The sequence below is a fragment of the Aethalodelphis obliquidens genome, unplaced genomic scaffold (assembly GCF_003676395.1).
Source record: "Aethalodelphis obliquidens isolate GAN/ISIS:26980383/991018 unplaced genomic scaffold, ASM367639v1 scaffold69, whole genome shotgun sequence".
Classification (NCBI taxonomy): Eukaryota; Metazoa; Chordata; class Mammalia; order Artiodactyla; family Delphinidae; genus Aethalodelphis; species Aethalodelphis obliquidens.
In genome coordinates this window covers 8,272,938-8,296,459 of record NW_020838013.1, presented here as the reverse complement: position 1 = coordinate 8,296,459, position 23,522 = coordinate 8,272,938, and the positions used below count along the sequence as shown (strand labels likewise).

At 64.3% G+C, this 23,522-nt stretch overlaps 1 protein-coding gene across 2 annotated transcripts in view; it reads left to right on the top strand.

The window, feature by feature from the left end:
- The first annotated feature begins 755 nt into the window (after window positions 1–755).
- The window catches only part of KCNQ1 (potassium voltage-gated channel subfamily Q member 1), a 346,354-nt gene continuing 323,587 nt past the window's right edge, over window positions 756–23,522 (top strand). The window contains exon 1 of one of the 2 annotated variants that reach the window (XM_027090651.1): window positions 756–1,235. In XM_027090651.1, the coding sequence (XP_026946452.1) occupies window positions 856–1,235 (380 nt within the window). In that variant the 5' untranslated portion in view covers window positions 756–855. The remainder of the gene's footprint in view (window positions 1,236–23,522) is intronic. The other variant, XM_027090650.1, reaches the window with a different exon arrangement.

The window sequence follows — 23,522 nt, the reverse complement described above, 5'->3', positions numbered from 1 at the left end:
CTGCCACGCCCCTCGCCAGACCCCCGAGGCATCGCCTCCAGGAACCCCCTCATCCTCGCCACGCACACGGCTCCCCATTGGGCCAGCCCTGACCGACGATGGCCCCGATGGCCCTGTCTGGCCTCCAGAGTCCGACGGCCCTATGGGTACCAACCCGACCACACTCTCTGCCCGCAGCACGCGCGCTCGCTCGGGCGCTCGGGCACCCAGGGGGCGTTCGGATTGTTCGCGGGGCTAACCGCCATCCTCCTAACGTGCCCCGCCTTCCCCCTTCACTCCCACCCTCTTCTGAGTAACTCAGAGGGGGTGAAGCGGCTGTCTGCGCCCCACCCCGTCCTCCTGCCCGGGCAGTTCGTGGTCCCTGCACCTGCTGACCCCGCGCCTTCCTTCCTGACTTGGCTGGGGGCTTCTTGCAGGCCTAGCAGGTGGGCTTGGGGAGGGCGAGCACGTGGGCGTAGGCGGGGCGGAGCGAGGAGCGCAGAATGGGGCGGACCGAGCAGATGGGGCGGGCGGGGCCGAGAAGGTGAAGGCTAAAGGGGCGGACCCAACAGGTGGGCGCCGACGGGGGAGGGACCGACCAAGCAGGTGAGCGCACTCGGGGCTCAGTCTACCGCGCTCCGTGCGCCGACGTTGGTTGGGGGCGGGGCGTCCGGCCCGGGGCGGGGCTCGCCAACCCCCGGGCCCCGCCCGCGGCCACCGCCCCCTCCCGGCCCCGCCCCCCACGCCCTGGCGGGGCGGGCAGCGGACCCGCGGCCCGGCTGGCAGCAGCGGCCGCCCGCACTGCGCCCCGGCGGCCGACTTCGCCGCAGCTCTTCGTGCCGCCGCCCGGCCGGCCCCCGCGGGCCCTGCCTGGCCATGGCCGCGGCCACCTCCCCTCCCAGGGCCGAGAGAAAGCGCTGGGGCGGGGGCCGCCTGCCGGGCGCCCGGCGGGGCAGCGCGGGCCTGGCCAAGAAGTGCCCCTTCTCGCTGGAGCTGGCCGAGGGCGGCCCGGCGGGCGGCGCGCTCTACGCGCCCATCGCTCCGCCAGGCGCCCCGGGGCCCACGTCCCCCACCGCGCCCGCCGCGCCCCCCGCCGCCGCCGACCTTGGCCCGCGGCCGCCGGTGAGCCTCGACCCGCGCGTCTCCATCTACAGCGCGCGCCGCCCGCTGCTCGCGCGCACTCACATCCAGGGCCGCGTCTACAACTTCCTGGAGCGCCCCACCGGCTGGAAGTGCTTCGTCTACCACTTTGCCGTGTGAGTATCGCCGCCGGCGGGACTGGGAGCTTTCCGCGGGGCCGGGGAGGGCGTGGGGGGAGCGCTGTCCCTGTGCCACCTGCTGCCGCCCGAACCTGGTCGGAGCTGCGACTCAGATCAGCCGGGAGGTAAGGAAGGGGTTAATGGGAAAAACAGAAGCAGCGGGGAGCTTGTCTGTTGAAGTTCAGGGACGTGTGGGTCTGACCCCGTGGGGGTGGGAAGCTCCCCGCCGGCGCTGCCCAGGCATGAGTGGGGGGAGCCAGCTGGGAGGAGTGCGCTGCCCAAGCAGGCCCGCTCCTCCCTGGCGGGACGGTCCAGGTGTTAATCCTTCCGCGGGAGAACGGGGGCAGGGGAGAGAGTTCCCCGGGAGGGGCAGGGAGGCAAGAGAGGGCAGGGCCCGGTGCCCCCGCTGGTGCAGCAACATCTCAGACCCTCCCCGGTCCAGGCGGGCCCTGTGGGGCGTCTCCAGGGCAAGCGGAGCAGGGTTGCCCCACAGGGTGGCAGGCCTTGTGGTGTAGGCTGAGGTGTCAGCATGGCCGCGAGGAGTGCCCACGGCCCCGCAAGAACCCAACCAGGCTCTGGAAACCCTGGGTTGAAGCAGAGGAGCCTGGAGGGGACACACAGGGTGGTGGGGAGGAGAGAGGTCGGGCCTCTGATTCCACTGGTCGATCAGAGGAAGCTGTGCGCCAGGCGAAAGCAGCGCCCTATAGGCAGCACCTGCCCCCGCTGCTTCCCAGGTGGCTCTGCTGCCAGCCGCCGCTGCGCGTGCCTGTGTGGGGCAGGGCGGGGCGCGCTGGGACGGGGCCACGTGGAGCCCTCCCCCACCGCTCGCGGCCCTGCTTCCCTGCTGCCTGGCCAGTGGGCTCTTGGTGTGGGGCCGGCCTCTGGCCCGTGAGCCTCGGCTCGGCCATCCCCGGGCTGACCTCGGAGGCTGCTCTGGGAGCTGCGCGGGTGACCTCCCTCTGGCTTCCCGTTGGTAGGGGCAGGTGCTCGTCCCTGCCCCCTTGGCGGGCCTGGGGCTGGGAGAGACCTGGCTGGGGGGTGTCCAGGGCCCTCTTTTGTCCCACTCCGGTAGCCACCACCGGAGCCCAGGGAGCAGAGGGGCTGGCTTGGAGCATGGTCTCAGCAGGTGCGGCGAGGTGGGGCGGCATGACCTCAGTTCCTCACCTTTGCTCCTCTGAGCGCAGGTGGTACTAGGGTTGCTGCCCTCCCTGCGGAGGGGCAGTCCTTCCAGAGCAGGAGGGCAAGTGGTGGGGACAGTGTCCTCAAGCCTCTTCCCACCACCACCCCCAGTCCCCGCCTGCCGAGGTGTCAGAGGGAGCTTAGCTGTGGCCATGGCTGGTCTGCGGGAGAGGGTGGCCTTGCCTTGGGGTTTGGGGGCATGTTTGCGTGCGCTGACCCTGAGGGATCCTGACCTGGTCTGACTCCGGCTGTTCGAGCGCCCGGCCAACAGCTGGCTCGTGGGTGCTGCTGTGCACGTGGGCTGCCTGCCCCCCAGCCCTCACCTGCTGGACCCCAAGCTCCCGGAGGTGGCCAGGGGCGGGACGGACCCCACAGCCGGTCCTGGAGCAGACCCTGCCCAGCCGCCTCTCTGTCCCGGAACCCTATGTGCCAAGCTCTGGGCAGAGGATTGCCAGGCAGTGCAGCAGTGCCTCCGCACCCCTAGGGCTGCCAAGGCGAGAGGCCTGCAGACACCCCACTGGTTTGCGTCCCGGGGTGGTGGGCCCGAGGGTGCGCACGTTGCCCAGGCCCCCCGGGCGCTGCCGTGCCTGGTGGAGGAAGAAGGCTTGCTGCTCCCCGGAGGAAGTCTCTGCTTACACTCGTGTTTTCTTCCTGATTCTGATTGTTTAGCTCTCGGAAGTTGCTCAGCAGAGTCTGCCTCCCCAGGAGCTGTAGGGCAGGGGTGGCTTCTGGGGACAGTAGCCGAGTGGCTTTCCCTCGGGGGCCGGAGCTGGGAATGGGGGCCCTCCAAGGGTGGCTTGGTGACCTTGGGTCAGTCTTCTCCCGCTCTCGTCCCCGTCTGTAAGAGGTGTGCCACAGTCCTCTGTGCAGGGTGGGTCTGCAGGTGGACCCTGGCTAGGCAGGGGACGTGGCTTCCCTGGGGCCCGGGAAGGTGCCCCCTCACCTCCAGGAGGTTGGCAGGGCCCCAGACGCTCTCTGAATTGGCCAGTGTCTCCAGGGGACCTGGGCTCAAGCTGGGATTGCAGGGGCAACCTGGGACTGAGTGACCAGAGCCTGGCCGCAGTGCTGAGAAAAGGGGTGGACGGTGCCCACCCTGGCCCCGGTGTCGTTCTGAGAAGCGTCCGAGATGGTCGCAGAGAGAGAGCTCTGTCCTTGGTGAGGCAGATGGTGAGACGTGCGGGCTGATTGTTACGACCCAGGCTGAGCTCGGTTTCCGGCCTGGGAAGGATGAGCCCGGCCTTGAAGGGCTGGGGCCTGGGTGGGTGTGGGAGCCGCTGTCCTGCGGGCCCTGCAGGGCTGGGCACACTGTCCCAGGCGCAGCTGGGGAAGCAGGCCAGGATATCCTGTCCCCCTCCTGGTCGGGGAACCCCTGCTCTGGCCAAGAGGAGAGCGGCCCTTCCTGTGCGCGACCGCCTGCCCCGTCTGCCGGGGTCAGGGGGCGGGAGGCTGCCCCCCCCCCGCCCGGCACTGCCCCTGGCCCCCAGCCCTCAGCTGAGGTTCTTCACATCCCCACCGTGCGGCGGCCCCCACTCTGGCTGAGGGCGAGGGAGGCCTGGCCTCCATGCTGATGGGCCTTGGCCGGGGTTGTCTGGTTGGGGAGATGTCTGGATTGGAGAGGGGCCCGGGGACCCCGTAGCAGCCCGCCCTGGCCACTGGGCTGGGCCTCCACAGCCTCCGTCTGTAGAGGCCAGGGTGGAGGCTGCCCCCAGCTTCCGCGTCCCTCCTGCCAGGTGGGGGGCTTCCAGTCCCAGGAGCCCGGAGGAACCCCCTCTTCCCTCCTTGTCCCTCTCTCTTCTCTCTCCCTCTTCCCTCCGACCTCTCGGGAGCTGCAGGGTGACACATGCAGACTCCCACCCATGCAGCCTGGCAGAAGCCCCCGTGCCTCAGTTTCCCCATGCAGGGACAGGTGCCCCTCGCCCCCTCCGTGCGCACCCCGGCTGGTTGGGAGAGGCCTGGAGGTTGTGGGGGGCTGTGGGGAGGTTTGGGGGAGGGCCCCGGAGTGCGTCCTGTCCCTGCCCTCCCGCCACCCCGCCTTCCCCAGGCTCCCGAGGACCTTGCGGTGGCTCTGGCGGCACCTTCAAGCGGGTGTTAATCATTGATGACGCTGGCAGCGTTCCCTGGCGGTTTGCTGGGCCCAGCCCGCCCGCCTTTCTGAAAGTGGAGGCCAGTTCCCTGGTCGCATCCCCCCACCGTGGCCCCTGGTGCCCGTCCCACCCCAGGCAGACATGCCCAGAAGGGGAGCTGGTCAGGGAGGGCGGAGGGGGCCGGGCTCTGGTCTCCCCACCGTCCCCTTTGAGACGCCCCCAGTTCCCAGTGGAGCTGGGGGAACTCCTTCTGGACCTTCTCCCTGTGTCACCTTCTCCAGGGCCTGGTCCTCTGGTCTCCCCCGGCTGTCTAGAGACCCCTCACTACCGCCCCAGACCCAGCCCGCTGTGTGTTGAGCGCCTCATCGTGGTCCGGCACTAGTTGGGGGACCACAGGTGTCCCTTATGCCGGGGCCACCAGCTGGGGAGGGGGGGGGCCCGGGAGACCTTGAGGCTCCAAGGGAGGTGGTGGGAGGGGAGGGATGGTCCAGGGGCTGGGAGCGGGGCCAGCGAGTGGCTGGGTGGGCAGGGCCAGTGAGCGCCGAGGTCTGGGGCCTGGAGGCCGCCTGGCGTGGGATGCGGAGCGAGCCAGGCCGTGTGGGAGCTCGGCCCTGGGCAGCGTCCAGGCTTCGTGCCCCAGCGTCGCCCCGTGGCCGGGCCGCCTCCCCGAGTCCGCATCCCCTCCTCTGTGGCAGGCGTGGTGGGTGTGGCACCTGCCGGCAGGCTTGCTCGGGTGGGAGGAGATGCTCGCCCGTGCCTGGTTCTGAATCGTCGGCTCCCCTTGGGCTCGGTGCCCGTGGCCTCCGCTTGCGCCCCTGGGGGTACCCAGGGCTGCAGGGGTGGGAGGGGCCCATTTGCACTCACAGCCCCCACGCCCTGGGACCTTCCCGCAGCAGGGTCTCGTGGGGCTGGGGCGGGGGCTTTGTCCCGGGGAGGCAGACACGGGAGCAGCTGAGGCCGGCCTGGAGCACCGCGCCCACCGGGGGGTCCCGGCTCCGCCCGGGGTGTCCGATTCCGATGCCCCGGCTTCTGAAGGTGTCAGGGGCTCGGGCTCCTCCTGCAGAAGCCGGTTCCCAGGTTGGCTCTTGTGATGTGAACGGGGCTTTGCAGGCCAGTGTGTCCTGGGGGTGCTGCCGAAAGGCAGGTGTGTCCGGCGGGTTGGGAGCCCGGATCCTGGTTTCTCACCGGCGCCTGGTGCCGTGCGCGGAATGGGGTGGTGCTCCTGAGGGGGGCCCTGGGCTGAGCCCTCCCTGCCTCCTGGTCTGGGCCATGGACCCAGGTAAACTTTGAGGCCCTTCTCAGACCGATGTTCTAAACCAGCTTTCAGCTCGCGTGGCATTTCTCGTGGCTCAAGGCCCTGCCCACGGGTGAGATGGACGGGCTGGGACGGTGTCACGTGTGGCTCCTGTGAGGTGGAGACAGTGTCCAAGGACGCCAGTGTGCGGGGAGAAGGTGCTGGGCCTGGAGGAATGGGGACCGCGAACCTGAGGCCAGACGAGGGGTTCACTTGCTGCTGGGAAACGCCACGGACGCTCGCGGGTGCGGCTTGGTGCCTGGGCTCTGCTGTGGGGGGAAGAATGAAGAGGACCTTTGTCACTGGACCTTTCACCTCGGACTCTGTGGATCCAGGCCTGGACGGAGGGTCCAGCGGGCCGGCTTCACTCTCCCTGGGGAGGCACCTTGGAGCAAGGGGCAGGGCTTGGAGGCGGCCCGGGGTCCCCGGGGCAGGTTGGGTGACTGTCTGCACTCCCTCCTGGAGGGCAGAGAGGGCCCTGACTGTCCCTCCAGAGGTTCCCCGAGTGCCGGGACAGACCCACATCTCACGGAAGGCGGGGTGATGGTCGGCAAGGGGCAGGGCCCCAGCTCTGCTGTTGGGCAGGGTGACCGCCTGTGACGCCACGTGCCGTTTTTACACGTGGCTTCTGTGATGGGACTTGGCCTCGCGATGGCCAGGTGACCCCAGGTCCCTTCTCTGAGCCCACGTGGGCACCAGCTGGGGTGAGGGTACTGGGGCAGAGGGGCAGCCTGGCTCTCCCCCAGGCCCTGGTGGAAGATGGAGAGGGACGGGCCGGTGCTGTGTGCACACCCTAGGCCCGGAGAGGGGAGGTGACGTGCCCACGGCCGCACAGCTGGGCATGCTCCAGGCTGCCCGCCTCTGAAGCCCGTCGCTGCTTCCGATGGTGAGGCCAGAATCCGGGTAGGCCTGATGGCATCTTGTCCACGTGACTCCCTCCCGCCCTGGGTAGGGGTTGTAATGCTGACCCTGGGGTGGCTTGGCCACGTGAGGAGTGGATGCCACCATTTGTCGGGGGAGGGGAGGGGAGGAGGAAGCTGCCTCCTGAGGGCAGTACGTGAGCCCAGAGAGGGCGTCCCTGGACGTGCCAGCATGGCTGGGGCACTGGCTCTCCACTCCTGGGGCTGCTACCCTGTGGGTGAGTGACTCGCCTTTGGAGGCCTTTGATCTGGCTGCTTTAGGCCTCTTCCCTAAAGCCCTGCTGCCAGAACCACAGGCTGAGGCTCAGCTCGGAGACCTCCTCCTCCAGGAAGCCTTCCCATGTTGCCCCAGGCAGAGCCATGCCTTCTTTCTTTGCCGTCCCCTTGACCTGGTGCTCGGAGCCCCCATGGTGGCTCAGTCACTCTGGTGCTGGGGTATTAGTGTGTGCTGGTCTCAGCGCTCTTGGGCGTTAGAGGGTCCGAGTGGGTGGGCAGGGCCAGCCTGTACCTAGCAGGGATAGGCGCTCGGGACAGGGTCACCTGGTGTCTGGCCTTGGTAGCCCAGGGCCCCCCCCAACCCCCCGCCCCGAGCCTGGGCCGTGGCGGTCAGCCTGCTGCCGGGCAGCTCCGAGCCCCACAGGCAGGCTGGGCCTGATGACATCGTCTGTGGGTATTTTTATCCAGTGACATTCCTGAGCTTGGGCGGCGGGTGAGCTCAGAAGGTGGTGGGCAGAGGCCGCTGGGACCCTCCCATGGCTACGGGAGAGTGCTGTAGGCCCCTGTGTGTTTGAGGGCGGGGGCCTTTCGGAGCCCTTTCCCCCAGAACGTCTCCATCTTCACAGTAGCCCTGGCCGGGGTGGGGGTGCAGATCCTCACTGCCCGGGTGAAGAACCTGCAAAGGGAGTGTGTCCTGAGGAGGTGCCTGAACCTCCGTGCAGAGCGCGGTCCCCACTGAAGGATGGACGCGTGGCCCTAGGAGGTGGCACTGCCGTTGCCCGTGGCGGGCTCAGCACAGGCGGACCGAGCCGTGGTCCCAGGCGCTCCACGGGGGGTGTTGGCTCCACCCGTCAGAGCAGGACTCTCCGAACACCCCCCCCATCTGCAGGTGCCGTTCTGCCTTGCAGGGGCTGGGGCAGCGGACGCCAGGGCCCGGCCTGCCTACTCTCGGGCTCTGGGCCTGCTCCCCGCTCCCCTTCTCTGCTCAGTGACTTGTGGGTGGGGAAGCAGGCCCAGCCCCTGGGCTCGTGCCACCCCCGGAAAGCTGCTCGGCTTCTGCCTGGATGTCTTACGACGCTGATGTTCCCGGCGTCGTGCCTGGTGTGTGCCCGCTGGCTCTTACCCCCCCTCTGCAGAGGCTCCCTCCGCCGCATCCACGAGGCGCCCGACGGCCACCCCCTTCAGACTTCCCGAAACGCTGGCCTCATGCCTGCCGCTCACCTCGGGCGCCCTCCCGGCTGCCCCCGCCCACCGGGTGCCAGTTCACTGGGGAGCAGGGGCTGTGGGCGTCCCCCTGTGTCTCTCAAGGGTGGGCTCCCTTCTCTGCTTCCTCTGAAAGCCATGCCCTCGGGCGGTTCCTCCACATTTTCCTGCCGAATTTGCTGCGGAGTGCCGTGCGGAGATCTAGAGAAAGTCAGAAAAGGCGGAGAGTCCCCACCCTGCCCCCGAGCCCGTTCAGCCCTGGAACGCTCCTCCGTGTGGAGATGGATGCCCGGCCACGCGGGGACCCCCACTTCACCCCACCCCGGCCTGGGCCAGGGGCAGCCTCCTTCACTGCCAGGCCGATCGTAACCCTTCCATCTGGGAGGGGCCCGCAGAAGGAGCCCTGACCCAGAGGGACAGGCCCCTGCCTCCCAGAGGGCCCCACCCGGCAGAGGGAGCAGCTGGGGGTCCCCGGGGCACCCAGAAGAGCTTCGGGTGGTGCCTGCGCAGCCCCGGAACCACGTGCTCAGAACGTGTCAGCTTGGTGGGTCACGTGGTTTGGGTTTCTGTCCCAAGACATCCGCAGCCGGTGTCTCGCAAAAGTCGCATCTGCGCTCTTGGCCGGGACGGCTCAGCATGTTGGCTACTAAAAGCATCGTGGCACTGACATGTGGACAAGCAACAGGACAGAATAAAAGATCCACGTACAGACGCAATTGCGAACGAACGTTTAGCCAACATATAGGCAGCATCTTCACCCCATGGGGAGAAGTTGGGGGGTTTCTAATAGGTGACGCTTCAGGAAGAGCAGGTGAGGCTGGACCCGCTCCTCGCACCGCACGCTGGGACGGATGGACCCCAAGTGGTCGGAAAACCACTCAAGCACCGCAGGGAGGCACGGGGGACCCTTTGCAGTGCGAGGGCGAGAGGGTGGGGAGGCTTCTCTGTGACTCAAAAGCCAGTGCGTTTAGGAAGAGGCTGTATGAGAAAGAAGTGGTTTTTGCGTGATGCCACCATCTGGTGGGCAGTAAAGAGACCGGTGGAAATCCGGGGAGAGACTGTGGCACGTGCGCCGGGTTAATAGCTCTAAGATAGGAAGCGTTTCCGAAAATAGAGAAGAAAAAACCCAGTGACCCCACAGAAGACAATCAAGAGCTGTGAGCAGAGCACTGTTCACAGGAAAAGTGGCTGGTGAGGTAGCCCTTAAACGTGTGAGAAGATGCCGACCCACTCGCCATCAGAGACGCGCAGACACGGGCTTCGCTGGGGTCCCACCAGGCTGGCAGAAATCCAGAAGCCTTTATAGACACATGTGGCTGGCGGCCGCCGAGGCTCTGGGGCAGCAGCGGTCGTGTTGCTGGAGGGTCTGCAACATGGTAGAATCCGTGCGGAGGAGGATGAGGCAACGTCTGGCACGGTTATGCCTGCCTGTACCCTCGGGCCCAGCAGTCCCACTTCCAGGGACCTATCTTGAAGAGATTGGCAAAAAAAAAAAAAAAAAAAAAAAGGGAGTACACCTGCGCAAGGCTGATTGTTAAGGCGTTCTTTGGAAAAGCGCAAGATGGAGAACTCAGATGCCAGCCTGTAGGAAGCAGGTTGGGTCAGCTGCGTGCAGAATATCGTGCAGGTGTGGAAAAGGGACAGTGCAGTCTTCACGTGCTTTTGTGGAGTGATTACCAGGAAGTATTTTGACGTGGAAAAAACCCCACCACACACACACAGTGGATAAAAGTATAACAAGCTGCTGCCCCTTTAATTAAAGGGTACACTAATATAGATATACTTACTTTATATTAAGAAACAAAAGCAGTAGAAGGATAAACCGAAACTTATAAAAAGTTACCTCTGGGTAGGGGGACATGACAGAACCCAAATGTCTCTGAGGATGATGGGATAGTTTTATAGATTTGACTTTGGAACCTTGTAAATACTTCCCGTAACTTTAAATACAAAAGCAACTCCTGATCTCATAAATCCCTAAATAAATCTTAACGAGGAAAAGTCCTTCAAAACCGAAATGAAACAGATGACCCTAAGTTTGCACTGGGGTGGAATAATCCCCAGAAAGACCTTATCTCGGGGGACCTGTTGCCGGTGGGTTCAGAACGAGTAGAGCTAGGTGTGTGCGTGTGCGCTGTTTTTAGTCCTGGTGTCACGGTTGTGATGGTATTTGTTTTATTATTCTAAGGCCCTTGCGTGGGAATCATGGGGTGAGGCTACTGAGGAATTCTGTTGGTGTCGCTGAGAGCGGGGGTATTGAGCACAGACGGAGCCGATGAAACTTAGGTGATGCTAAGCGAAACCCTTCAGCCTGCATTTGGTGAGCAAGCGTCAGCACGTGTTCACGATGATTTTGTTTAAAAACCGCTTCTCTGTTTACATGAAAGGGCTAGAAAGAAGGGCTGGCTCGTTGCTGTGAGCATCCCTGGCCCCCAGGTTGTGGCCCCCAGGTGCCCTTTCCCCGGAGGGAAACCAGGGGTCCCAGAGAAACGTCTGCATCCAGGTCTGGGGCAGGAAACATACAAGCTGAGCCTGGACCATCGCGCCGCATGGGAAAACAGGAACGGCGTCAAGGCCCCTGGGGCCACGTCGCAAGGACTTGGAGTCAGCTGAAGGACGTGCCCACTAGCTGCATCACGATAAGTTGAGAGTAAGGCCGTCCTCAGTGGACTGATGGCCTCACGAGGAGCTTAAATCCCAGGCTGGACCCTGCATCCATTTGTGGGCCAAACCAGTGGCCGCCTTTGGAGGGTAGTAGGGAGGCCGCTGGTTACTTTGAACCCCAGCAAGTAAAGGGAGAAGACACAGCCCGGGTCCTGCTTCCCCACATGCAGCTGCACCTCAGGGAAACCACACAGCCGGTGAGGTCCTGCCTCTGGGATCCCGGCTGATGCCTGACCAGGCGACTCTGGGGCTGAAGCGTCGCCGTGGCCTCCTGCTGGGGTCGTGGGTTCGGCTTTGAGTCTCACGGCTGCTGAGGTCACCAAAGCAGAGATGGCCAGACACCCTGTGCCTCTGGAATTTTTTGCACAGAGACCATAATAAATCAGTTACTTGCAGACTCATATCAAAACCCTATCAGTGAGTGGCCGTGAAAGGGCTCCCACTGCTTCTGCATGATGGTGCGTTGTATAGTGGTTTCGTTATATATGATAATGTAATAATAATAGAAATAAAGTGCACGATAAATGTAGCGTGCTTGAGTCATCCCGAAAACACCTCCACCCTGCCACCCCCAGGTCCGTGGGCAAATCGTCTTCCATGAAACCGGTCCCTGGTGGCAAAAAGTTTGGGGACCGCTGACCTACAGGACAAGAGGCCTGATTTCTTCAATGAATAAATGAGCAAGAAATAAAAAAAAAAAGAGGGTGTGGGAACATATAGATTGAAAGAGTCCATAAGAAGCATTTAGGGATCGGTTGTGACATGACCTTAGGTCGTGATTAAACACATCGAAAGAGCCTTGTTCCCAGTCACCTAGTTCAGGGACACGTGCCTTTTTGCCACGAGTGTCGCTGGCCTGTGGCTGTGCCGTCCTGATGTTTCATCCACAGGGTCTGAGTGGTTCCTTCCCTTTCCAGGCAGGGGCAGGGACTTCAGGGGTCCCAGGGGCCGTGGAGCAGCCTGGTTAGACCCAGCTCCCTGACTCCCCGAGGCCCCTCGGCCATAAGATGGGGGACGGAGGAGATAGGAGGTCCTGCCTCTGCAGTTGGGGGGAGGGCCGTCTCTCTCGGGGGAGCGCTTGCTCCCAGGTGTGGGGCGTTCTGGTTTCTTGTTTGGGGGCCTTGGCATCCTGTCCACTGGCTGGGCTGAGGCCCTGAGCCCCTTCCTGTGGACGGGAGCCCTGCTGCCGGAGGGAGGCCCCGTTCCTCCGTGCTGCTTCCCAGCCCCTGACTCCAAGCTTCCCAAGTCTCAGGAATTTGAGGCCTGTGGTTGCTGTGGAATAAGGGGAGGGTCTGGGACCCCTGGGCCAGCGCAGGGCACCGTGTGGAGTAGGTGCCCCCGGGGGGTGGGTGGATGGACAGGGGGACAGGTGGCTGGATGGCTCCACGCTGGTCCCAGCACCCACCAGGTGTGCCAGTCAGCCGTCTGCTGTCCTGAGAGGGGCGTTCTGGGCATGGTCTGTAGGCGGTGTGCCTTTGGCCACGCCTGTCCCCAGCGTGGTTGGGTGGGCCGGCTGTCAGGTCAACCTAGCCAAAGCCCAAGACCTGGAAAGTGGCATAGTGTCCTCGGCGGGGAGACCTAGCCCTGCCGTCTTTCCGGGGTTCCCACACCCAAAGGCCATCTCTGTGGGCATTGGTTTGGGAAGCCATGGGAGCCGTCTGTGGCCTGGATTCTGGGTAAATGGGGGTGTGGGTGGGTCGCCATGCTGTCCCTGGGGCTGCCCGGCTGCCGTGTGTGAAGTGGACGTGAGCATGGCTGGCCGGCGGGGCCAGTGCCCCGGCTGCGCTCTCTGGGGCTGAGTCTCAGTTCCCCTCCTCCCTCTGTCTAGTCTCGTCGTGGACCTTGCGCCGGCCCCGTGGGCTCCCAGGGAGGGCCTCAGTTTCTAGGCTGTGCACACGGAGCCGTGTGCAGTGTCGGCTCCGGTTGGGGTGGCAGCCCTCATGGCCCGCCCCACCACATCCCCTGGAGACCCCGCCGTCACTGCACGTGGCCATCCTGTGGGTGCTTCCTGCTCGCCTCCCATGTGCCCCAGGGGTAAGGGTGACCCCAATGAGAATCAGACAGCTCGGGGAGGCCGGACGGTGGTGAGGGACCTGGTGGGGCGGGCTGGAGGCCGGGAGTCCTGGTTTCTGCTGAGCGCGGCCAGCAGCCGTGTGGGGTCCTAGGGGCGAGGGTCCCAGCCTGGTTTGAGACCCTCGAGCTGCTGAGTGGGGGGGAGGGGAGAGGGGGAGGGGGAGAGGGGGAGGAGGGAGGGGGAGGGGAGGAGGGAGGGGGAGGGGAGGAGGGAGGGAGGGGGGGAGGGTGGGGAGGGAGGGGATCAGGGCAGATTCCAGGAGGCCCCAGTTTGCGTGTGATCAGAGTGGGGAGTCCCGACACATGGCTGTACTCCTGGCCTGTCCCTGACCTGCCGTGTGCCCTGGGGTGACCGTGTGACCCCCTGTGTCCCTGGAGAGGCCCGTCCCTACCCCACCGGGCTGAGGATAAAACAGGAGATGGGGCGGGCGAGAAGCCCCCAGAGGTGGAGGCCGCTTCCTGTCCTTCCCCAGCTGGCCCCCTGGATCGGGGCCCAAGGTCCCGCGTGCAGCTTGGCGGGGGTGTGGGCGCCTCCCGGGCAGCGCTGGAACGTTCTGGCTGCCCTTGGCACGAGGGGGAGGGGCGAGGCTGGGGGCTCTGTGGGCCTGGCTGGCCTCGTCCCCAGGACAGGCCCCACCTCCGTGCTCTTATCAAGGTCTCTGGCGGACGGCCCGCCACCTCCGAGTCACGCCGCCCCGGGGTGTCCGTGGGCCTTTCCAGCCTCTTCGGGCAGGCGGGCCTCTGGGGCGGGCTCTCCGTGCCCTGTGATGGGGTGACTCGCTCGCTCAGGGACGGTGGAGACCGTGGGGCTGAGGTCTGAGCACGTTGGGAAGACTCGAGGCTCCGGGCAGCAGCCTCCCACTTCCCGAGACCCCAGGAGGTTGCCCGGGAGGGCGTCAGCCCCGCGGCAGCTGGCCGGGCCCCTGGCTGCGCCCAGTCGCTCCGGGGTCCATCCCCACGGGACCACCTCCCCAGGAATTGCTCGGCAAACTCACCACAGGGAAGGTGGGAGCCAGCCCCCTGGGCGCTGCCCGTTGGGCATGGGGTTTGGTTTAACAAAAGGGGGCCCAGGACAAAGGGCCCTGTCTTTCCAGCAGGCAGCGCTGTTGAAAGGACGGCACGAGGCAGAGCGGGGTCAGGACGCTGGGGGACACTTTGGGACAAGTACAGCCTGGACGGGGTGTGACAGGAAGGCAGCGCCCCCTGGCAGCAGGCGGCAGGCCGCGCGCTCACCGGGGCCCAAACGCAAGGCCGTGCAGGTGGGGGACGGTCGAAAGTGGACGCTGAGGGGTTCCTGGTGGTCAGCGCCGGGTGTGGGTTCTGGGTTGCAATTTTTAAACTTTTGCTTCCCTGAATTTTCTACTTTGAAAATACTGGTCGTTTAAGAAAATAATAAAGCGTCGTTTTTATTAAGATGAGCAACAGGCACGCCCCAGGAGGGTCCCGGGGCCCCTGGTCCTTCTTGCGGCTGAGAATCCTCAGTGGCTTGAGCTCCGTGTGGCACCAGCGGGGAGTCACGGGGGCGCGTGCCCGGCGGGGTCTGGCACTGCCTCCACATCGGACCGGGGCAGGCCTGGCTCCCAGGTCCTGCCCTTGGGGAGACAGCGGGGTGGGAGTTGCCAGGGTGGGCAGGGCTGCCGTGTAGGGGACCCCAGCTTCTCTCACGGGATCATGATTGCACGGCCCATGTCGGGGTCCCACTCGGCCCAGGTCTGGGGTGACCTGGAGGGCAGACCTCGGGGGGGTCCTGCGCAGAGACAAAAGGAACCAGCCGTCGGGGCGGAAGTCCCTTCAGAGGCCTCGGGCCTGCGGAAGGAAGGGCATCCCTGGGGCCTGGACAGCAGGCTCACGGCGCCGCTGTGGCCTGACCCACGTGCCCAGCCCGGGAGCCTGGCTGCCCATCCAGGAGGGAGGCCCTTGCTGCAGCTGCAGCCCTTGGGGCGGTTCCCTGTGACGGCGGCCGGCTGCCCTCTGCCCAGCCACGTGGCCTGAGACCGCTGGTTCCGCCATGGCCAGGCCAGTCGTGGGGTCTGAGCTGGGGGGAGTCACACCCACCGTGGCGGGGGCACCTGACGGCCCCGCAGCTTGTCAAAGTGGGTGGAGGCCCAAAGGGGACAGACACAGGGTCACATCACTGGTGGGGGGCAGGGCTGGTGTCGGACCCCTTCCCAGGACTGTCCCTTGCTTCCTGAGTTGCTCTGTGCACCCCCCAGCCTGTGCTGGCCGCTCACCCTGGTCCTGCCCACCCCAGGGATCCTGCCCTGAGGGGAGGGGGGCCTGCTGGGTGTTCGCGTGGCTGCTAGGGCCGCTTTGCCTGCTGGTGGCTGGAGCGGGCGTCCTCCTTCCTGGATGTCCCCAGGGTGTCTGGGCCTGGCGCTGTGCGCAGTGTGGCCCAGCCTGACGGGGCCGGCTGGCCTTGGTGCTCTGCCTCCCACATCGCGCTGCTCCTGGGGCACTCCCGGCCAGGAGCTTCTGGGGTGGGGGGCTTGAAGGGGTGGCTTCCGGTGGCCCTGCAGCCCGACGCTTGCTTTGTGGGACAGGGCGTGTGCCGTCGGGCCCCGAGCCTGGGCAGCCCCCGCGGGACGGCGCTTCCGGAGCGGGAAGGTCGTCCTGGGCTTGACGGGCCTTGGCGGGAGCTGAGCCTCCCCGGCTGGTTCTGGATTTGGGCGGTTCCTGGCAGCACCTGCCTGGCTGGTAACACGACCCCGTCCTTCCTAGGGAGCTGGGTGACCACACCAGCGTTGCCTCCCCGGGTGGGGACTGGACGTGTGGGCACCGCTCCCTCTAGTCCTGGGTTGAGGCTGAGACCGCGGGTTGCCCCAGGGGACTCAGGAACTAGTTGGTGAGGCCTCTGCTCGGGACGTGTTGCCAGTGCGGCCGGACGGTGACCTTCCTTGTGGAGGAGGTGCAGACACACTGTGGCCCTGGGGGGCACCAGGCCCCGGTGGGAGAAGGGGCCTCCGAAGGCCAGGGGACGCCTTGGCCGAGCTCCGGCCTGGACGGCCGCGTGTCGGTGAGGAGGCCCCCTCCCAGGCCTGTCCCTGGCACACCTTCCACTTTGCAGGAGCTCAGTGGGGGCTTGCAGCACGCGAGTCCTGGAGGAAAGGGGGCACCAGGCTCCTCTCCGGTCCTGGGGCCTCTGTCCTCAGAGGGGTGAGGGGCTGGCAGTGTTGCCGTCCCCTGGGCTTGTCCTGGAGTGTTGGTCAGGGTGGCACTGTGGATGTCTGCCTGGCCTCGGGGCTTGGTCTCTGGTGTCAGCCTCGCCCCAGGGAACACGACCCAGACCCGGAGGCTGGAAAGCCCTTTGGGAGCTCACAGCTGGCAGGCCCTGCCTGTGGCCGGGTGCTGCCTGGAGGGGGAGGGTGGGGCGGGGTGGGGGGTGGGGGGAAGCGTTCCTGCCTCTAGGGCAGCCGGCGGGGAGGGGTTGGTGTGCAGGCGGCTTAACCTCGCAAGGCCTCAGCTGTCTTATCTGGATCTGCGATTGTGATAGCTTTCGGTTTATAGAGCAGGTTCCTCCGCCCCACCCCCCCACCGCCAGCGCTCCTGACATTTTTATCTGGATCGTTCCCTGGGGGGAGGGGCAGCCTGTGCTCTGCAGGGGGTCAGCAGCATCCCTGACCTCGGCACCCACTGGATGCCAGTAGTGTCCGTCCCGAGCTGTGACAATTAAAGCATCTCCAAACATTGCCCCGTGTCCCTGGGGGGGCAGAGTGCCGGGTTCAGAACCCCTGCTTGCAGAGAAAGTGTTGGGAGGATTGAAAAGGTCAGCACACGGCAGGCTTGGAGACACCGGGCAGGTGGACTCCGCGTGCAGCCCTGCCGCGTGCACGGTGCTGTCGTGGCGGGAGGGTGGTGGTCTGCTTGAAGGGTGGGCCCAGTCCACAGTCAGCTGAGCCAGCGGGCCCGTTCCCCTGGTCCCACGGGGTCCTTGCCTTCTGGTGCGGGGAGCAGACCCGGGAGAGGCCTTCGGTGCTGATGAAGAGCAGAGCTGGGAGGGGACGGGGCCGCCCCGGGGCTCTCAGCCCCATGGGAACAGCTGGCCACGGGCTGCGCGCTCTCAGCGTGGTGTCCCGCTCGGGATTTAGGGACATACATCCAAGCCAGACCCCGGGACATCCTGAGATGACACTACGTCCTCGGCCGGTTGGGGTGGGGTCGGCATCCACGCTGAGGCCCACGAGCCGCCCGGCCCTGGAAAGGACTCGGTCTTCAGCCCCTGCCCGCCCTCGAGGTGCCCTGCGTGTGCCTTGGGCCTGGGCCTGAGCCCGGGCCTCCCTGCAGCCCCCAGCCCCCTCCCGCTTTGGTGTTCTGGGTCTGCAGTGCTGTGTGATTTGGATCCCAACTCAGCTGAGGCCTCGCCCCACAGCCGCTCCCCTGGGGGACTGGCCTGTGCCCCGGGAGTGCCCAGTGGGCAAGTGAGGCCCGGTGGACCCACCCTGCCACCCTGTCCCTCCTGCCCTGGCCGTACCCTTTGCACTTGACCAGCCCAGACGCTGTGGCCCCCCTGTGCCCTCTGCAGCCAGCCTCCCAGGCTCCCAGAGGGGCTGAGGGTCCCTGCTGGTCGCTCTGGGCAGGTCAGGGTGATAGTGCCAGGCCTCTGCTGCCCCCACCCGGTCCCTGCACTGCTCGTGCACCCCGAGGGCCCACCCCACACCCTCCCAGTGCCGGTACTGAACAGGGGTCTTCCCTGGGCCAGGGGTCTTCCCGGGCCACGGGACCCTGTGCACACTGCAGGGGGCTGGGTGGGGATGGAGCCTGAGGGAGGGGCTCTCAGAGGCGGCAGGAGGCGAGAGGGTCCAAGCTGTGGCCGGAGAGCTGGGCAGGGCTGCTCGGCTGGCCCAGGGTCGTGGGCAGTGAGTTTGCCCCCCGCCGCGGCTCCTGGGGTGAGGCTGAGCCGTGGACGCCCTCGGGTCTGGTGGGAGGCGGGTGCTGACTGCGTCTGCCCCGTCCCCTCGTCCCTGGATGGGTGCGGGCGGGACACAGTCCCCTGGCCTGGCCCGGCTCCCGCAGTGGAGGTGGTGTGGCCATGGGGTCAGCCAAGGTGCCCCGGAGGAGGGCAGACACCACGTCAGGAAGTGGCCTCGCAGAGGCCGTTGAGATGACGTCAGGGTGCAGCGGGGGGTGGGAGGCCGGCCTCGCACTGGGTTGCGTGCCGCGGGCCCCGCCTCAGAGCCGCTCCTTCCAGAGCAGCTTTACTGAGATGTAATCGACATCGATCAGCTGCTCTGAAGCGCACAGCTGGAGCAACCTCGACGTGTGCAGGTGCCCGTGAAACCGCTGTCAGCAGTGTGGGCACATCCGTCACCGCCCAGAACGTCCTCATGTCCCTTTGTGAGCCCTCCTTCCTGTCCCCCCCCCTCCCCCGCCACCAGGCCACCACCCATCTGCCTCCCGTCTCGGCAGGTGGGTTTGCGGTTGGTGGGATTTGCTGAGAGTGGAGTCCAGCCGCCAGCGCTCCGCCCGGCTCCTTCACTCAGCATCCTCTGAGCTCCATCCCGACTGCCGTGTGTCAGCGTCTCACCCCTTAACGGCGGGGGAGCATCCCACCCGACGGCCGGGCCCGTTTGTTCACCCACCTGCCTGGCGGTGGACATTTGGGTTGTTTCCAGATTTGGGCTGTGACAAATGAAGCTGCTTTTTTTTTTTTTTTCTTATTTATTTACCTTTTACTTTACTTTGAAACTCTCTGTGGCCCCTTTTTCTACTGGTCAGTTTCTCCACTGTATAATTACAAATATTCTCCTACTTTCAAGCTCTTACGTGATTCACTCTTTACCACCCCCCACCCCCATACTTTTCTTTTTACTTGTTTATTTTTAATTTATTTTTGGCTGCGTTGCGTCTTCAGAAGCTGCTTTTTGAAAGATGGGAAAGGTTGGGTTGTCTGTTTTCTGGTGAATTTCGGGAGTCCTTTGTGATATTCTGGACACAGTCCTTCATCACCTGCGTGCTCTGCAAAGATTCTCCCTGGCTTGTGGTGTCTTTCAGAGAGGAAGAGCTTTTAATTACGGTGAAGTATGTGATACGGCCGTTTGTCCTTCTGTGGACTGTTGTTTCGGTGCTTGTCTAAGAAATCTCTGCCTAACCCGAGGCCCAGAGATCTTCTGTGTTTTCTTCTAGAAGTTGTGTGGTTGTCGGTTTTACGTTGAGGCCTGTGTCCGTGTTGAGTTCATTTCTGCGTCAGGCCTCAGCTGTGACGGAGGCTTCCTTCCGCACGTGGGCTCCCAGCCGTCCGGGCGCCGTGTGAAGGGCCCTCCCTCTGCTCCCCGCCATGCTCACCCCCGGGCGTCCTCGGCACTGGTCCCTGACGCCGGAGACTCTAATATTCAGGAAGCTTGGCTTGCACCTGTCCACCTGCCAGGGCCCAAAGGCAGGTGCCACAACCCCCATCTCACTCCACACTCGTGAGTTCTGGGACCTGGAGGGCCCGGTGGCCCTGATGGTCCCGGACCCGGGTTCTGAGCACGGCAGCGCATCTCAGCCTCGTGTGTGTGTGGGCACGTGCGTGGGTGTGTGTATGCGTGCGTGGGTATGTAGACACGTGTGTGCATGTGTGTGGGCGTGCGTACAGTGTGGGAGCGTAGGCAGGGGCGGTGCGTCCTTTGCTGGCATGGGAGAGCGGGAAGAGACTTGAGCGCCCCTGAGGCCAGCCTGTGCATCTCGGGGTGAGGGGCCTGCACACAGAGGGAAGGTGAGGGCTAGGGCCTAGGGCCTGGGGCCTGGGATAGAGCAGCTGGGGGAGGGAGTCGAGCTGAGAGCTTCTGGGGCCCCCGCGACGCGAGCATGAGGGCGGGGGGTGGGACCAGCGACTCGGGCGCCTGCCTGCCAGGCAAACTTGCCCCCTTCCTGCCCGGGGTGCAGGGGGCTGTCCCTGCCCCCTAGTTTGAGGAGTGGACGCGGTAGCACTGTGAGCGTGGCTGGGTTCCGTGCCGTCCGCAGGGGCGTTGGGAGGGCACCCTGGCTTTCCTGGTGGTGGTCGGGGGGCTCACAGCTCTGGCCCAAGACTGGACCTCAGGGCCCCTTATACCACGGGTCCCGGATGGGTATGAAGAGAGGGGCTCTCGGTGAGGGGTGGGCTGCGGAGGGGCTGACACCGAAGGCATCCGTGTCATTTGGGGGAGGGGTGTGCTGTGCCCCCTCCAGCCTTGGCCCCTGGGTGGCGAGCACCTTCCAGGCAGAGTGGGGCACAGGGTCCCTCCCACCCCAGGCCCCAGCCTCCCACTTTGTCCCCCCAGGAGGCTCCTAGCCACAGGATTGACTCACTGTGAGATCAGACCTCCACAGAAGGTTCTGCTGGTAGCTGAGGAGTGGCTGGCCTAGGACGGGAGAGCAGGGGACGTGCTGGGGCCTGGCCAGGCTCTGTTATCCTTTATGCCCTTTGTTTGCTGCTCCCGTATCTGTCCAACAATAAACCCCCAGACTTGGAGGATAAGAGTGGCTGGGGGCCTTGGCTGGCTTGGGAGGCCGGGGCGGGCATCAGGGACTCAGAGAGGGTTCCCACTCTGGGGCTGCATTAGCGGGGGCCGGGGCCGGGGTGGCAGGTGGTGTGCTGTGGTCCCTGCCCGGCTGGGAAAGCTGGTCTTGGAGATGCCAGGTTGGGGGTGAGAGGGTGCAGGCCCTTCCCTGGGGACCCAGGTTGGGGAAGGGGTCTGTGCCGGGAGGGCGGGGCCGGCGTCTGTCCGGGTCTGTCATTGTGTCCCCAGCCGTGGCACAGTGCGTGGGGTGGGACGGACGGTCGGTGGTGACTTGTGGTCAGAATGAGCATGTGTGAGTGACCTGGTGTTGCTGTGCTGGCCGAGGGCTTTTCCCCACCATGGTCCAGAGCCTGGCGCTGCCTCCCTGAGCGGGGAGGGGGGCAGAGGAAGCCCGCTCCTCTACACTGGGCGAGCTGGGCTCCAGCGGGCAGGGGACAGAAAGCGGCCAGCAGGTGCTCAGGGCCGCCTGAGGCCCCCTGTCCGCCCAGTGGTTGTGTGTGTTGTGCCTGCAGGGACGGGCGGGCAGCCGTCCTGCCGTCGGAAACGATGATTCTGCACATCGGCTGTGGCCCTTTTGCCGCCCTGACCCAAGGCCCGGTGTCAGAACATTCCACGTGAGCTGGAGCTCCCGGGACAGAGAGACTCGGTGCAGGCCACGCCTGCTGCTTTTCAGGCCTTCGCGGGCGCCTCGTGCAGCGCGTGGGGTTCGGGTTAAGTGCGAGGTGGGGGGCGTTCGGGGCTGGGATGGACTGTTCTAGGGCAAGATGGACACGTGCCGGCCGTGCATCTGGGCACTTGATGTGGCCTCTCCTGCTGGAACCTCTCCACAGCCCGACATTCGCCTTGTTTACAGACGGGGAAACTGAGGCACGGGATTCCCTGCAGGTGCGGGGCAGAGCCAGATGGAGCCCAGGGGCTCGACTTCAGGAAGCCCTCTGTGTGTGCGTCTGCATCTGAATAGGCACTTTGTTTTGAGGTAAAATGCGTGTAACTGAAATTGATCATTTTAACCGTTTCGAAGGGGACCAGCTCTCTGATATCTGGTACATTCACAGTGTTGTACAGCCATTGCCTCTTCCCGATTCCTGAATGCTTTTATCATCTGGATAGGAAACCCCTTACCCACGGCCAGGGCCTCCCACCCCTCGCCCAGCCTCGGGCAGTCACGCTCTGCTCTCTGTCTCTGTGGAGTTGCCTGCTCTGGGTGTTTGATATAAATGGAATCCTATAATGTGTGGCCCTCAATGGCCGACTTTTACTGTTATGTTTCGGGCTTCCTCCATGTTGTGCCCTGTGTTAGAAGGTCATTGCTTTTTTTTTAAATTTATATTGAGGTATAATGGCTTTACATTATGTTAGCTTCTGCTGTACAACAAACTGAATCATCTATATGTATACCTATATCCCCTCCCTCTTGGGCCTCCCTCCCACCACACCCCCCATCCCGCCCATCTAGGTCATCACAGAGCACACAGCGGAGCTCCCTGTGCCGTGTCGCAGGTTCCCACTAGCTGTCTGTTTTATACACGGCAGTGTATGTATGTCAATCCCAATCTCCCAGTTCATCCCATCCCCCTTCCCCTCTGCATCCACACGTCTGTTTCCTACATCTGTGTCTCTATTCCTGCCCTGCCGATAGGTTCCTCCGTACCGTTCCTCTAGATTCCACATATGTGCCTTAGCGTACGATGTTTGTTTTCCTCTTTCTGACTTACTTCACTCTGGAGGACAGGACGTCATTGCTTTTCAGCTGAATAACGCTGCGTCGTGTGGACGGGCCACACTGTGTTTATCCGTTCATCCTTCAGTGGCTACTTGGGTCGCTTCCACCTTTGGGCTCTCGTGAGTAGCGCTGCAATGAATGTGTGCGGACAAGTGTTTGTTTGAACACCTGTTTTTGATTCTTTGGAGTCTACACCCAGGAGCGGGATGGCCGGGTCACGTGACCACTGGTTGGCGCTGCCCGCGGGCCCCTTGCCTGCAGCAGTGCCCTGGCGGGGGCCTCGGAACACTGCCTTCACCTGGGGGCCGTCCGCAGCGGATCGTGGTTTCTGGTCTCGCCAGCTCTCCATCCTGCCTGTCCCCCCGACCCTCCACACTCTGGCCCTGGATGAAGTCCCTTCTGTTCCCCGCTCCTCACCCACTTCAGCCCCATCACACTGGGTGCCCAGGCCCTCCTGGGGCCAAGTTCCTCCCTCCACCTGGAGTGTTCCCCACTTCTGTCAGGTGAAACCCTCCCCCTGTGCCCCTGTTTGAAATGGCAGTGGAGTCTCAGCCCCCAGTTTCTACCTGTGATGAGAAAGAGCCACACTGATGGGAGCCCCCAGGGCAGTGTCAGGGACAGGATGTGCTCCGCAGCTGGACCCTCGGGAGGAGCTGTTCTCCTGAAGGGTGGTGGGAGGCCCTCCTCCATCTCCCCTCCCCCTTTCCTCCTCTCCCCCCCCCTCCCCTCCCCCTCCCCCCCCCCTCCCTCCTTCCTCCTTCCCATTTCCCTCCTCCCCTCCCCCTCCCCCTTCTCCCCAAGAGCCTGGGAAAGGGGTGGGACACACATTGAGATGGGGCAGCAGCCATCCCGCTGCTGAGCCCCAGCCTGCTGGCCTCTCCCTCTCACTGCGATTGCCCTGCCTTCCGTGTCCCTTCTCTTTCTTGCCACCAAACTTCAGAAATCCCTCACCCACAGTGCTGCATCCTTCCTTCCCTCTCCACCCAGCAGGGCTCCTTGGGGCTCCTTCCTGGCTCAGCCCCTGCTAGAAAGCAGCTTCTTCTCAGCTCCTTCTTCAGCTCCTTCTCAGCATCATCGCACATGCTTCCCATTGCCTTCCAGTCAACAACCCTGAAACCAGTCCACCCCTCAATTCTGTACCCCGCCCTACCTTAGGCTGGCTTCTCCCTCCCATCCCGGAAGGCCAGACTTTTCCATGCATGTAAACAGTGGTGAGAGCCCTTACTAAGAGCCTCTGCCTTAGAACTGATTAACAAAAAAACTCAAATATATGTTGCCTATAAAAATCATGAAATCAGATATAGCACCATCAAAATAAAAGAATGGCTGAACATTTTCCAGCACGCACAGCTAGAGAGAGCAGAGGTCGCATCCTTAACCTCAGGTGAGGAATTAGGGCAGAGAGGGTCATTTTATTTTTCTAATTTAATTTGTTTTATGTTTTGGCTGCACC